Source organism: Brassica rapa, chromosome A06 (assembly GCF_000309985.2).
Source record: "Brassica rapa cultivar Chiifu-401-42 chromosome A06, CAAS_Brap_v3.01, whole genome shotgun sequence".
NCBI lineage: Eukaryota > Viridiplantae > Streptophyta > Magnoliopsida > Brassicales > Brassicaceae > Brassica > Brassica rapa.
In genome coordinates, this window is record NC_024800.2 from 24843799 (window position 1) to 24858848 (window position 15050).

The following is a 15050-nucleotide window of genomic DNA, read 5'->3' on the forward strand; positions in this document are numbered from 1 at the left end:
AAGACAAATAAAAATTTATTAAATTCAATATTTCAATTATGAATATTATATTGATGATATAAATTATGTATACATTATGAAGTTTAATATAAAATTTATATATAAGTATAATGATATTTTTAATTAATCGGTTTCTTTAGTTTATTCGGTTTTTAGTTTATATTTAACCATATCTATATATTGCGGTTTCTTAAAACTAACATTCACGATTTATTTAGTATTATCATATCCAAAACACTTGTTCTATTTTGGTTCAATATAATTTTTAATTAGTTTGATTTTATCGGATTGAATACCATTACTATATATATATATAGCAAGACTTGGGCCGGATCCAAATCAGTGGTTTGCTTTATTGGTTCAAGAGCCCGTATAACCGAAATTTCAGTTTCATTCTTTGGAGTGACAACTAAGTTTCTTAATTTAAGTAAGGTTAGCCTTCGTGTTCAAAAAAAAAAAAAAGTAAGGTTAGCCAAAAATAAAGAATAAGATCACTGAAAAAAATTAAATTACCGCTTTACAGGAATTAAACAAAGAGGGACATCGTATCATTTCCCAAATTGTTCAAAAATTAGTTGATTAATCTATGTTTTTTCACTTTAAAAGTGTTTCAGTTTATTACTTCTGCTCTTCACTGTTTTAAACTAGTGAAGGGAATATTGTAATATATTCTCTACTAATCGTGAGAAAAGCACATGGAGAGTTATTTAACGTGCGAAGATAACATTATTATAATAACTAGATCCTCTGTCCGTGCTACGCGCGGATTATAAATTTTAAATATATTATTCATAATTATTATTAATATGTGAATATTTTTACTTTGTATTTAATTTAATTTTAATGTTTAATAGTATCTTTAGCAGTTTTCTATTATTTTTTTTACGTTTTTGTTTTCTATAGATTAAGAAATTTTAAAAAATTTGGTATATGCACCACTTAGCTTTGGTCTTATGATATGTCTACATTTTATGAACACACTGAAGATGGTATTGAAATCAGCTTATCTTTTATGTCATGGAGGAGCGAATACAAAAAGAAATTTGATATGGAACATATAGCCATTTTCATGTAACTAATATTTGATTTAAGTGTATTTATATATAAATTTAGCGCTAACTATAATGGAAACAAAAAGAAGCCACACCCCCTTTTGCAGGTGAATACTAATTTTTATTCACTATTTTCGATTGGTTTTAAAATATGTAGTAGATGGTAAATTAAATTGGATTTTGTGTGTGTCTTTGTTGTAATATTGGTTTGCAATGTATTATTACTTGTAATCATTTTACTCTCATGTGTCAGATATTTGTGTATCCTTTTCGTTTTAAATGTTTATTTTTTGGTGAATAAAGAACATACACTTATTTATAAAGAGGAGATATATATTTTAACAAAGAGTATTATTTTTATTTGAATAATATATGTTTCTGGTTGCAAGAATACTATAACATATTTATGTATATGAGAAAATGCATTTTTGAAATCAATAAATGTAACATTTTATTTTCTTCTAAAGTTAATGTCCATGTACAGTTATGTATTGTATTTAAATATGATATTTATATTTCTGAAGTTCATATTCTTCTAAACCACTGGATAAAACTTATTGTTTGTAGAATTTTGCTCTTACTATAAAAGTGTAGTAGTTTTTTGATTTCTCATTTTTAAATGTGTTGTAATTGATAGTTTTTTTAAATGTAATGTAATTGATAGTAGGATTTCATTTTTTTTTATATTGTTGGATTAACGCTTCTAACCAGCCAGTTAATTGTTTCTTAGCATATTGATTTCTCATGTATCACATAAGAATATTTGTCAAGCTCTCTTTTTCGACTGCTTGTTTTATGTGTTTTATAGTTCAGCTTTTTGTGGATACATGTCGTTGTTTAATGTTTCACTTGTATATTAACGTTACTTTGTTGTTATAGTATGTAATTATTTTGTGGAAATGATTGATACAACAATGATAATATGTGATTATATGATTTTTGTGTTAATTGTTGGTGTTAACTTTTGGAGTATATTTATTGTAGTTTTATTATTTTGTTGCTGTCATTAATTGTCGCTTAAATTCTTTATTTGAACCAATTTTAAATGTTTCTGTTTTTAACTTTTGGTTCATCTTAGTTTCAAAAAAAAAAACTTTTGGTTCATCTTATTTATTTCTTTTTGTGTTTTGGCCATAATATTTATTTTGTATGTATGGTTCCACTTTTTATTTTTTCAATTCATTTGTTATCTTTTTCTTTTCTTAATTTACGTAAAACTATAAGCTATTAACTAGTTTTCTGCGATTCTTTGTAAACACAACGTGGTCCAGTGGCAAAAGACGGTTTTATGATGGAGGATGTCACGGGTTCAAAACGCAGATCCTTCCTTTTTGTTTTAGAAACTTTTTTTTCATTAATGGCAAACTTGTAATTAAATCGTCTTCTTCCTTTTAGGGCTTTCACTTCTACTGCGAAATTTTCATGGCCGCCTCGAACTTTGTTAACATAAGACATCGTTTTCTTGCAATTTTCTTATCAATTTTTGCGTAAAAACTGTAGATTTGCGACGTAACATCAAATTCCAAGCGTTTAAAATTCAAAAGCCTGGACTTTTTTGATGAATCTGATTTTTTGTCCGATTTTGATGAAATTGTGGCGGTTCTGTACCGCCGAGCGTTGCAAGGCCGTGTACTCGGCCGAGTTGCCGCGTTTTCGAACATAGCCTGCGGTTGATGAACTATACTATTCGTCGGTTGAGTGTTCCCGAGTCGATGTGAATTTTGAACTGGAAAATTGTATTTAGAACTGAAGCAGAGATGATGAAATCGACTCAAACAGACAAATCAATCTATTATTAGTGACTTTGTAAATTGAATCAATATATAATTATGAGTGATAGAGGAAGGTTTGGGAGATAAGAAGATAGTCTTCTCAAGAAACGTTTTTGCAAGAGGAAAAAAAAATGAGAAGATCAATCGAAATAGGCTCGAAGCTTTTTGAGAAGCTTGATGGTGATGTGACCAAACAATGCTATCTGATTGGTTGAATTTAATAAATGACGTGAACAGCTTTAGAGTGAAGTATATCGGGCTTTTAGTATAGTATAGATAATAACTGTAATAATTCTCTAGTAATTAATTTACTAATACCATATACGATTTTTTAATATATAAATAATTGAATTTTATCCACATGTTCGACGAGGAAAATAACATATATTGGTATCCACAGTATGCCATACAGCTATAGAATTATTAAACCGACGTGATTACCACTTTTATTTCTTGATATTATTCTCTAGTGATGTACTTATAATGCATATGTGATAATTATATATAGAGTTGCCAGGAAATGTGTTATTTGCCACATCTGTTTGTTAATGTTTATTCTCTCATGTTATAAAGCTGATAATGTCATAATGATATAGTTAACAGATTTTTGATATAATTAGCAGTTGTTCTAAAGGGGGCATAAGTTGATAAATACTTCGTACTTATATATTGTTTTGAATATAACGAGGCTCGGTCCGCAAAAATTGTTTCGGCGCCTATCAAATTTCAAACCTAGTAACTACCAGTCAATAGAGGTGAGACACAACCCTTGTAATAAATGTATATTTATATATTGTGGCGCCCTTTAATATTTAATCTAGTTTTGCACCTAAAGCAGTTGTTTCTCCTGTTTTAGACTAGGACCGGCACTGAATATAATGCACACTTTTTTTTGGTAACATTTATAGCATTACCGAAGTTAGCACTCCTTTATATTTGGTTTTGTGAAACACATTTTATGAGAAATTAATTCTTGGAATTACATAGGAATAGTCTAATGGTAAGCCAACAATTAAAGCTAAGTGATCTAGATTTGAATCAATTTCACAACGCTAAACCTATGTGGTCATATAAACATTTGATGTTATATTTTAGATCTTATTTAAATACTCAAAAGGAAGGTCAGTCTATAAGATGCATTTCTTGTTAAAAAGTAGTCTATATTTTTCTGTAAATTTAAAATACCCTCAAATTAATAAAAATATAAGAATCACATTTTCGGTAGTTACGAAATTTCTTCCTGATGGGGATTTCTCCCATTTAGCACCTAGCAGATTTTAATTTCTGAACTATGGTTTTAATTTATTAATTGAGTGGCCAATAAGGAACATAAACAATTTAAATAGTATATATATTTTTTTGTAAATATAACTAATTATTATTTTTCTGATTGTGAATGATCATATTCGTCTTTGTATTATGTAGTATCTATTTTCACCGGTTAAACTATTTTAGTTTTTACTTCAGAAATGATAAATTGATTTTAGTCTGAGTATTAAGGCTTAACTAGTAGAGGTGATGACAAAATAAAATTAGTATGCTATAGAAAAAATATACTACAAAATAATATATGTTTATAAACATAATTAATAAAGTGATTAGTAAATCAGTAGACGACATATATAAAAACTATCATATAAAATGATTATATAATATATATTTCTTTAATTATAAATAATAAATATATAATTAAAATATATATATATATATATTATTTTTGTATTTTATTGATAATAGTGAATCATATTTAATTATATTTTATATGTTAAAATATTGTTAAAATAAAAATATTATAACTTTAAATTTATTTTAAAATAGAAATTTAATTTTGGATACAAGTATAATTTTGTGATATTATTAAATTTAATAAAGTAATATTAATTATCTTTAAAATTTTATATAATTTTTTTTGTCAACAAAATTTATATAATTTAAATGCAAATGTTTAACCAAAATATTCAAATGAAAGCACTAACAATGATTTGGAGATCATTTGCATCTTTTAAATACTTTTAATAATTATTGATTAAATATTTATTAATATTCTTACATAAAAGACAAAATATCTATAATTTATTTTCTTATTTATTCTAAATTCGCATTAAAAATATTATAAAACCATAGATGGAGTAATTGTGATTTTTGATTGGTCGACAATAAACACAAGAATGTGTTGTTCAGATTTTAACCGGACCTCATCTTTCCCTAGATGACTAAATACATATTTACTTACCTAGCATCATGATCTTTCCTGGTATTGGTGGATTGTATAGTATATGGTAATATTAGCTAGATTATACGTCAAATTTTAAATGGTGAATTTGATTTTAGATTCCGATGCTGATATGCAAAATTTTGTCAGGATATTGAAAATCCAAGTTTTTAACTTGAATATATTAAATCAAATTTTTTATTGATTGTATAACTATTTCAATTTTTCAATGTTACTTTAGATTTTCTAGAATTTCATTTTTGCTAAGTTCAGTTATTTATAACTATTTTACATGGCAAGAATTTGTCATTCATAAAAGACTTACAATTAATGATTTCTTACCAACAATAGCTATATTAAATTAATTAAAATATAATTTTGAGCATTTCCTACAAACTTTTTTTCTATTGTGTTTGTTATTTTTATATGTTTGGTCAAAAGAAATTTATCAATGGTAAGTGAAAGCTGATCATTTCAACTGTACATATACTATTTTTATTAAATGAAAAGAGTTTTTTTTTTTTTTTTGCGAAATCCACCTCAATATTGTATAAATTTCTGCCGAGTGCTAATGATAACATTTGTGTTGAAAATTTGTTCTTAAAATTCAGAAATCAATTTTCTATTAATCAAAAAGTTCGGATATGGCCAAAAAGGAGAAGAATGATACGCGTTACAAAATAAGTAAAGGATTATACAAAAAGTGGCAACAAATTTTCTACAAAGAGGAAACAAGAGATTACGCCGTGAAATATGCTTTAACGTATATAAAAAATCCACATGCAAACCAACACCACCTCGTCGAAGGCCACGTCTCTTCATCTGACGGCTGCAGTTACATCATCATTGAAAAAGCAGTCAAAACTATATAAAAAGAAAACAATCTTTTAAAAAAATAGTCACACAAATTCATCCATAAATCACCATTGTTAACCTTTTTTTCTCCTTCCTTTCATCTTTCTAAAAAATTCATTTTTACAACCAAAAACTAAAGTTCAAGAAAACACAGAATAAAGGAATAATCTTTTCGTGTGTGCGTGTATATAAATAGATATACATATGCGTGGGTATGATTCTTGGGATGATCGACATGCAACGATGAAATCATCATCCATTTTCCGAGAAAGTTCAGACAAAACAGAGAGATGGATTGTAACAAACATGGCAAGATTATCCCCATTCCTCTTGTCTTCTCTTTGTATAACTATCTTCTTCACAGGCTTCTTCGTCTTCCATCAGAATCCTTTCATCTCGGATCAAAACTTTCTCACCCTGCACCCTCTAATCGGTAAGGTATAACCAATGAGAATGTAAAACATTTTCAAACAAAAATCTTGTATATAGTATATATACGTACATATTATGGTCTTATGTTGATTAATATGATGTAACCTTACAAACGTGTATGATTTTATGTTGAACTAGTTCATGTGTTTTGCTTTTGTCTGAAACCTCTCAGCTTTGTAATGATTCACTTTTTGTTTGTTCTTTTGATATTGTCTCAGAATTTTGTAGATTTTTTTTTTTTTTTGAAATTTAAATTTTTATTGATTTGTTTTATCTTTTGTTGTTGTTGTGGTTTGGTTAGATCCTAAATGTGATTTGTTCAAGGGACATTGGGTTCCAGACAAAAGAGGATCTCTGTACACAAACTCAAGCTGTTCTACGCTTCCTGACTCCAAGAACTGCATAAAACATGGGAGATTAGACAGAGATTTCTTGTTTTGGAGATGGAAACCTGATGGCTGCGACCTTCCTAGGTTTAATCCCAAGGAGTTTCTTAGAATGGTTCGAGGCAAGAAGATGAGTTTTATTGGTGATTCTGTAGCAAGGAACCATATGGAATCTCTTCTTTGCTTGTTGTCAATGGTATAGTTTGAATCTTTTCTATAAGGATATATTATCTTGCTTTGCTTACAAGAAAGTTGAATAATAGTGTTTGCTTGTGCAGGAAGAAACTCCTAAGGATATCTACAAGGATGGAGAAGACAGAAACAGGATATGGTACTTTCCTAACCATGACTTCGCTCTCTCTACCTCTTGGACTAAGTTTCTTGTTGAGGAACGAGAGAGGGTAGACGGTAACAAGACCGGAACTGGATTGTTTGATATAGATATTAGCAAGATGGATGAAGGATGGTTCAAGGGTCTGCCAAATACAGACATTGCTATTGTCTCGGCTGCTCACTGGTTCTTCAGACCAATATTCATCCATAGAGGAGATGAAACCCTAGGTTGCATCTACTGTAGCGTACCAAACATGACACAGCTTAGTCCTGACCAAGGGTTTAAGCTTGTTTACTCATCTGTCTTTAAACACATCAATGAATGTGATAACTGCAAGAGAGATTTAGTTACAGTTATGAGGACTATCTCACCTGCCCATTTCGAGAACGGGACTTGGGATACAGGAGGATCATGCAGAAGGACAAGCCCTTTTGGTGTTAACCAGATCGATCTGCAGAGCAACGAGATGAAGATCAGGACATCTCAGATTGAACAGCTTGAAGTTATAACGAAAGGCGACCACAAGGGGAAGAAGAAGTTTGGTGTTTTGGATGTGACTAGGGTTATGCTGATGAGACCTGACGGCCATCCGAATAGTCACTGGGGAAACAAATGGATGAAAGGTTACAATGATTGCGTCCACTGGTGCTTGCCTGGGCCTATTGATGCGTGGAACGATTTTTTAATGGCGATACTTAGACAGTTAAGATGATTATTCATGGATAAACAAACAAACAAACAAAAAGTTAAAACATTCTTTCACATTTCTTATGAATAAGTACCTTCAGTCATCTGATTTTTTTTGCTTCTGCTTCTAGATATCTCTGTTGTTACATAGAGTTTACACAATACTCGATACCATTATTCTAACGATCGGCCTAGTCGGCAAATCGGATCTAAACAATTTTTGTAAACAGGTTTTTTTTCTTAAAATCGGTCTAGACGTTCGAAAAATTGGTCTAGTGTTTAAACAATAATCTTCTATAAGGCTTCCAATGACCACCACCACCTAGCAATTTATTGAACATTGCCTCAATACAACACACATCACTTTCATTTACCTCATATATACATACTTGCCCCAGACCTTCTGCATAGAGTAATGATTCACGCTGATAAGCAGTTGAATCCTGCAAGACATGAACAGAGAAAATGCTTCGAGCAAATCGTATTGGTGCAACAAACACAAAAGCATAATCTCTCAGATTAATAAATAATAACGAGCTTTAACTCCAATCTGCAGAGAACATTTCAAGCACATGGGAGAAGCTCTGCAGAACAAGAAAGATCAAATCTTTTACAGAAAACCTGATCCGACACAAATATTGAAACAGACACAAAACAGCTAAGTTCTTAAGCAAAGTACATAAAACCCAATAAGCTAAAAAGAAAAAGACACAAAGTGATAATAATAATCAAGACTACTCCAAGTTGTTACCAAGAGCGAAAGAGAAGACTTCACGAACAGGAGAGAACTCAACGACCCCAACATCCATGGCGTAGCCACTCACGGGCATCTTCAAGTCCCTCAAAACGGAGAAAGCCTCAGCCATGCGAGCCCTCGGCACATCGACCGCCACGGGGCAGAACGGGACCCACGAGTCCTGGCGAAACTCCTCGCCGATGTCGAAGCCTTCCTTCTTGACGGCGTCGAGAAGCTGAGCGTGGAGGTGGAGGAGGGAGAGGGAGGGGGTGGGGGAGAGGAAGAGGGAGTTGTTGTCGCCGGAGAAGCTCCCGAGGGAGGAGAAGGAGAGAGGGAGGGGCTCCTGCTTGGAGGCGAAGGCTTTGAGGATGGGCTCGAGCTTGGAGGAGTCGAGGAAGGAGGAGGAGAGGAGGGTGAGGTGGGGGCGGGACTCGGTGGTGATGAGCTTCGTGCTGATCTGGCGGCGGGCGAAGACGTTCCAGGCTTTCAGGACTTGGTTCTCCAGCGCTGGGTCGAAGTAGAGCTCGATCGCGTACCCTTCTGACATTAGATCTGGGAGAGAGAGAGCGATTGAGATTTGGGAGTGGTGGAGAAAGGTGGAAGCTTGACAGCGAGAAGACAAAAGGGAAAGGTGAAAGCTTTTAATTGGTCTGTGGATCGAATGAGGAAGAAGATTGTTTTCTCATAGGTGAAGGTGATGAGTACGTGAATTACTCAGAAATTAGTTAGAGATCTAATGTGAAACAAAATAAAAGTAGGAGGAGCAAAAAGCAATATCTGAATAGTACGTCAATTATTTAGAAATTAAGTAGAGATTTAATGTAAAATGAATTAAATATTCGAGGAGTAAATAACAATTATCTAAACTGTACTCAAGAAAAAATACCCAACATAACATATACTAATTTTTAGCAAACAAAATATATAATAATTTAAATAAATAAATGAAAAGAAAAGAAATTTAACTAGCAATAATCTATGATCTTTTCAATTGTTGACCGGAACCTGTAGTAATGATGAGTTAATTATATGTTTTCTTGTAGTGATGAGACTATCATGTTGATTCTGATCATATTTGTTCTTGTGATTCTGATCATATTTGTTCTTGTGATAGTAACCAAGAACAAATGATGGGTTATGTATAGGTCTCTCTTTGTTCTTGTTCTCTGTGTTCGATGCCTTTTTTTTTTTTGAACACTACTTTCATTAACTTCAAACGAAAAGAGTTAGGTAGGGGCAATAACACCCTCAACCATACAAAGTGCTTCCTTTGATAAGGAATCAGCAACAAGATTTTTATCTCTAGGGATCCAAGAAAACAAGATCGAAACGTCGGGGAGTCCGCTCAGGTGGAGAATGTCCGAGAGAATCCCATGCACCTCCGCGATGCATTCCTTTTGGTTTATTGCTTTTATCAGCTGTGCTGAATCAGACTCTAGGAGAATGTCGTTCAAACTATGCTCTCTGCAGAACAACAGAGCTTCCCGAATGGCTAGTCCTTCTGCAACGAGGGGTGAAGATACGTGCCCGTGGGGTTTCTTCCTTCTAATTTCAAACCTCTCTGTCTTCACTGTCCAGCCGAGCCCGGCTTTCTTATCTTCCTTTCCTCCAGGCTGCATCAGAGCGAACGAAGGTAGCAGCGGTGCACGCTTCAGTCGCCGATGGCGTTGCCTGAGTAGGAGTGAGCCTTGTTCCCATTCCTTTGCCGCTCGAATAGCGGTAGCTAGTGTGTCCTCTGGTGATGCAGAAGCACCGTTGAAGACGAATCTGTTCCTTTGAAACTTAAATTTGGTCGTCGTCTTTGTTTTTATTAGAAAAGGAGCTTCCTCTGAAAGAGACAACATTAGTTGAGTCTTCTCTTCTTTTGCTGCTCAAAGAAGCAGACAAAAATTACATTCTCACAAACATAAAACTCAATTTATATAAAAAACATATGAGAGGATATCAACCCTAAACAAATGACCTTGCGTTGACTTCATCTTGTTAGAACTGAGCTGTGGCTAGGCTCTTCTTTACAAATAGTGCAATGTCTTTTTTCACTTTTTGTTATTCAACCATCTGTTATTGCGTATGCACCTTCTACTAATTTTAAGAGCTATCTATGTGAAACCGTCCACTACTCGACAACAGCTAAACATCACATTTTAAGAAATTTGATGTAGAACAATATTTCTACTAATTTCAAGAAATTCGATATTATCTTTTTCAAGTTATATACAAGTAATATAGTAATAGAATGTCCAGATCCAATAAAACTGTAAATAATACTACGCATTAACACATTCAAAAGTATGTAGTTTATTTCTCTTTGGTTCTAAATTAATTTGGTCGTCGTTGTGGTTCAACAGAAGAGGGCTATTCTCTTTTTCTGTAAGTAACAATAACCGAGTCTTCTCTTCGTTTGCTTTCCCCCACATCACAGCGTAAAAACCTATCGTTATCAAAACTCCTCCAATCAAACTGCATACATAAGCAAAAAATAGAAACGATTAGACTTTCAAATTACAAATAAGTGAATTGATACTATTTGCGCATATACCATCCGAGATATAGAGAATCTCCGAGAAAAATTGCGCTCATAATCACCGCTATTAAAATCGACAATGGCTTAAATATGGCCAAGTAAAGAGGTCCTTTGTAACGCACTGTCCATGAATGAATTACGTAGTATACTGGAGTGAATATTCCCTGACATGTTTACAAACTCAATTTTAAGATCAAAACGGAGGAAGTTTGGTTTTAACTTTTAAAACTCAATATAGAGCGTACGTACCATAGCTAGAATGCATATCAAAGTAATATCAAATCGAATGATCCAAACGCTTGGATTGTTCCTCTCGACTACGAGTCCAGTCAAGGAGGTGATGATTGAAACGAACAGAGTATAGAAAAATGATACTGTAAATGCTGCTGGATATTCAGACATTATATGTGCCTGCCCAAAATCAGCGTATATAAACTTATTTTTCAAAGTAGAAACCGATCATTAGTTGATATAGGTTTCATAGTTCTATTGACTATATATGTTTTTTTTTTTTTTTTTGATCAAATACTATATATGTTTTCTTTTTTGAGAAAATGACTATATATGTTTAAGTATGCATTTCTTGTTAAGGAGTCACCGGTAATCAAGACTAGTATACAACATTTTCCTCTTTTTCTTATAATTTGCACATAAAGTTGTAAATCAGTATCATTAGAACTTTACACCAAAACCATCTAGGCGAATATTTACTCACATGCCGGGTCCAGAACACAAGCGGACAAATCAAAGATTAGGAGCACCATGTTTTTTCTTGGAAGGCCACAATTTTTATACTAGTTGTTATATAATTGATGACTATCTAATTTTTGTATTTCAAAACTGAGTGGTTGTTTAGAAATTTTAGAGATTTTTTAGAACTAACAATGAAAGTGTCATAAATTGTTTTCTTGATTCAGACCACTATTTCCATTGGACTGGTCATGATTGACCAGAAACCCAAATAAAAACTATTATGTATGAGAATCGAAAATGATACCTACCTGTAGTATGAAAGAAACAGAAACGAAGATGTCTCTAATGGTGAGAAGACATCCACCAATGATCCAATTAGAGTTTGAAGATGATAGTGATGGAGAAAGCTGGTGGAAGTTTAGATTCGGCGCTGATAATACAATGAAGACGCGTGGGCCGTGATAGAGAACCACCACAAGTGCGCCTACTAATGATAATATCGTCCCCATCACTTTAGCTACACTGCTCCTTTCTTTGAATCTTACTTTCTCCATTCTTTTTCACAAATTAAAAATGACTATGTTATGTTTTATTCCAATAAATTTGAAACCATATAGCATATTTTTTGTCAAAATGCCAAAAAAAAAACAAAAACAAAAATCTGGCAGCCAAATAGACTGATAAATATGCATCTTGTCAAATAATGCAAAAGCAGCAGTCTTATCAGGTACCAGCCTTAGTAGTGTGTTATTCACAAACTGTGATTGTAATTGTGCGTGAGACAGTGATATATAAACTTATCTTATCATTTACCGAAAGAATATACTTATACACTAATTATTCCTTTAACACACCCAAATAATACGCATTCTCTGTTAAAAATTTACAAAAATTCGTTGACCAAAAACTAGTGCCTAATTAAAAATAATTCAATCACCAATAAACAAAATGCATAATACAACAGTAACGAAATAGAAATAGATTTTACTTTTGTAGCTGAGATAGTGGTGGGGGTTGCATAAAGCTTGATAGTTGTCACAAGGAATTAACTAACTTGGAAAACTTGGTTAGGGAAGTATATTAATAGTGAAGTAAGCTAACCAACATGAGCTGACTTTAAGAACCTAAACCAACTTGGACTCATTAACAAGACTGATGAAAGATGTGTACTTTTTATATAAAAAATAACCATAAATCGATTGCTAAACTCAATGATTAGTGGAAAAGAATAACCTGAAGATAACGGCTAGGATGAAGGTAAGAGCAGGAGTGATATTGCTAATCGCGGAAGCTAGGGTTGGGTTGCTGTATTTAACGCCTATGTAGCTTGTGATCACATACGTTGATCTGTTCTTTTTTTGGGGTATTATTTGTTTTAATCAACAACAAAGATAAGCAAAACATATCTTTATATTAGAAGTGAAGATAGTTATATATTCAAAATCAGAAAGAAGAATTATGTAGTTGGATTTACCCTACTAGTCCAAGAAGTCCTATCTTACAAAGTATTGAGAAACTTAGTGGAGGAAGTGATCTTGACCTGTTTTAAAAAACATTCAATATTAAATGGAAAAGAAATGATTACCAATTGTCAAAAAGATTTAAAGTGATTAGAAACCTGTTGGAGAAGAGATGAGAAGGAAGAAGGAGAAGAGAAGCAAGAAGATAAGAATAGCCAAGGAAAGTGTAAGAGTTGAGTCCCTTTGAAGTCGCTGCTTTGAACAGTGTATTCAGACCAACAATACCGGTTTCCGACGCAAGCATTGCCGTCAAGAACGTTGCCTCTCTCCGCCAGAGACTTACGGCTCCCGCCATTGTTGGAAATGATAGAGATGTTGGTCTTGTTGAATGAGAGTCTGTTATTTATTATCCCTTTGTTGTTTTTTTCTTTCTTTATATGCCATGAATAAGAAAAGGAAATGACGTTTGGTGGTCCAGGGTTGACATTAAGGCTTCGAATGTTACGAACTTCTTCTCCCCGCACTGCAGTTAACAGTAACAAAAATCTCTACATATATCATATATCTATACGTTCTTATAACTGTTAAAACCGCACCGCAGTTAAACCGCTTGTCCCGCACCGCTCAAACCGCAGTTACCATTCGAAGCCTAAATATTATTTCCTGAAGTGAATATTTGGAAGGACAACGAATACCGGAGTCTAAAACATTTATTCCATATTCAAGGTAAGTTGAAGAAAAACTCATCTCCCAAACCTGCCTACAAGATTGCATTGTACATTTTAAATTTAAATATAACAATTGTGAAAATTTCAATAAAATAGCATTGTCCGATTTTATGGTAGCTGGCTTCTTAAAACATGAAAAAAAAATGTCACATAAACTAATACACTATAAGATTGCTTTTGAATATTTGTATACAATTTGAGAAATAAAGCTGATGTTTATGGGCAAACCGAAGTAGTTGCAGTGAAGAACTTACTTCTAAAAATCAAAAGCAGTGTCACTAAAACAACCCAAAGATTTTCAGACTTATCAAAGTACATATAAGGCTCCGATCGTCGTTTTGAACAATATCAGACGGGTCTTTTTCTTAGTTTTCCCTAAAAACAAAAGAAGAAGATAAGATAATATTCTTGTTTTTCTATACGCATATTAGGTAAAAACAACATTTTGGTTTTGTAATGATCCATTTTTCTTGTAATGATCCCACTCCAAAAATTGTCCATACTAGAAGATATTATGAATCGATAAGGGAAATACACGCTTAGATGCTAGGCTCATAAGACCGTGGCAATTACATTATAAACCGCCAAAACAATTACAATATTATGATAATAATATTATATAGTTTATTATTCATGAATTATATACTTTAGCTGTTTCATAATAAGTGTCATTCTAACATTTTTTTTTTGTCACATAAAAAGTGTCACTTTATAATTTCTATGTAAATTATATTTACTTTCAACTGAAAATTAATTGTAAATTGTATTGATTTTATAAGTTTATCTCAGATACTATTAATCAAATATGTGTAATTAATACCAATTTAAATATACATTTCAATCAATTTCTTAATTTGTATGAAAAATGTTAAAATGACACTTATTAAGAAACAGAGAGAGTAATAAATAATATATTATAATGTAGAATCTTACGAAAGGTAATGCAATATAAATTTTATCAATTGTGATTAACGATATTTAATATAAAATATCACATATATTTAATATAGTATTATAATTTATAAACGCATAAACCGTCTACCTAATAATCTAGGCGTCACTTAGTTGTTCTAGTCGCTAGCTGCTGAGTCATCGCCCACTTAGAGCCTATCGCTTTCTTCAACACAATGGATCATAGCCACAATTTATATGAATGTTATCCTAATTTTAATACAAACG

General features: G+C 32.3%; 4 protein-coding genes across 10 annotated transcripts; 1 reads left to right on the forward strand and 3 right to left on the reverse strand.

Moving 5' to 3' along the window:
- Positions 1–8324, forward strand: LOC103875167 (protein ALTERED XYLOGLUCAN 4-like). The gene is made up of 3 exons (XM_009153646.3): positions 1–6324; positions 6625–6905; positions 6988–8324. The coding sequence occupies exons 1-3, from the start codon at positions 6096–6098 to the stop codon at positions 7753–7755; spliced, it is 1278 nt and encodes a 425-aa protein (XP_009151894.1). The 5' UTR covers positions 1–6095; the 3' UTR covers positions 7756–8324.
- LOC103875166 lies at positions 8215–9226 on the reverse strand. The gene has a single exon (XM_009153645.3). The coding sequence runs from the start codon at positions 9011–9013 to the stop codon at positions 8465–8467; it is 549 nt and encodes a 182-aa protein (XP_009151893.1). The 5' UTR covers positions 9014–9226; the 3' UTR covers positions 8215–8464.
- Positions 9227–9646: 420 nt separating this feature from the next.
- LOC108872377 lies at positions 9647–10569 on the reverse strand. The gene is made up of 2 exons (XM_018659990.2): positions 10430–10569; positions 9647–10333 (listed from the first exon to the last, which is right to left on the reverse strand). Exons 1-2 carry the CDS (start codon positions 10443–10445, stop codon positions 9693–9695), a joined length of 657 nt encoding a protein of 218 aa, XP_018515506.1. The 5' UTR covers positions 10446–10569; the 3' UTR covers positions 9647–9692.
- Positions 10570–10618: 49 nt separating this feature from the next.
- LOC103875168 (WAT1-related protein At3g28100) lies at positions 10619–13578 on the reverse strand. 7 transcript variants are annotated; one of them, XM_018659987.2, is made up of 7 exons: positions 13302–13570; positions 13158–13223; positions 12917–13030; positions 11992–12238; positions 11240–11401; positions 11053–11154; positions 10619–10926 (listed from the first exon to the last, which is right to left on the reverse strand). In XM_018659987.2, exons 1-7 carry the CDS (start codon positions 13496–13498, stop codon positions 10822–10824), a joined length of 993 nt encoding a protein of 330 aa, XP_018515503.1. In that variant the 5' UTR covers positions 13499–13570; the 3' UTR covers positions 10619–10821. The 7 variants fall into 7 exon arrangements, with proteins under 7 accessions (XP_018515503.1, XP_009151895.1, XP_033148852.1 ...); XM_009153647.3 differs by having other exon boundaries at positions 11006–11154; positions 13302–13564; XM_033292961.1 differs by having other exon boundaries at positions 11006–11154; positions 13429–13520.
- Positions 13579–15050: the final 1472 nt, after the last annotated feature.

Excerpts from the sequence above, each read along its gene's own strand:
- LOC103875167 (XM_009153646.3), top strand. The coding sequence starts at position 6,096 with ATGCGTGGGTATGATTCTTGGGATGATCGACATGCAACGATGAAATCA. Across the intron at positions 6,325-6,624 it reads CACCCTGCACCCTCTAATCG|ATCCTAAATGTGATTTGTTC; the intron begins GTAAGGTATAAC and ends TGGTTTGGTTAG. Across the intron at positions 6,906-6,987 it reads TTCTTTGCTTGTTGTCAATG|GAAGAAACTCCTAAGGATAT; the intron begins GTATAGTTTGAA and ends TTGCTTGTGCAG.
- LOC103875166 (XM_009153645.3), bottom strand. The coding sequence starts at position 9,013 with ATGTCAGAAGGGTACGCGATCGAGCTCTACTTCGACCCAGCGCTGGAG.
- LOC103875168 (XM_009153647.3), bottom strand. The coding sequence starts at position 13,498 with ATGGCGGGAGCCGTAAGTCTCTGGCGGAGAGAGGCAACGTTCTTGACG. Across the intron at positions 13,224-13,301 it reads TCTCATCTCTTCTCCAACAG|GTCAAGATCACTTCCTCCAC; the intron begins GTTTCTAATCAC and ends TTTTTAAAACAG. Across the intron at positions 11,402-11,991 it reads CTGTTTCTTTCATACTACAG|GCACATATAATGTCTGAATA; the intron begins GTAGGTATCATT and ends GATTTTGGGCAG.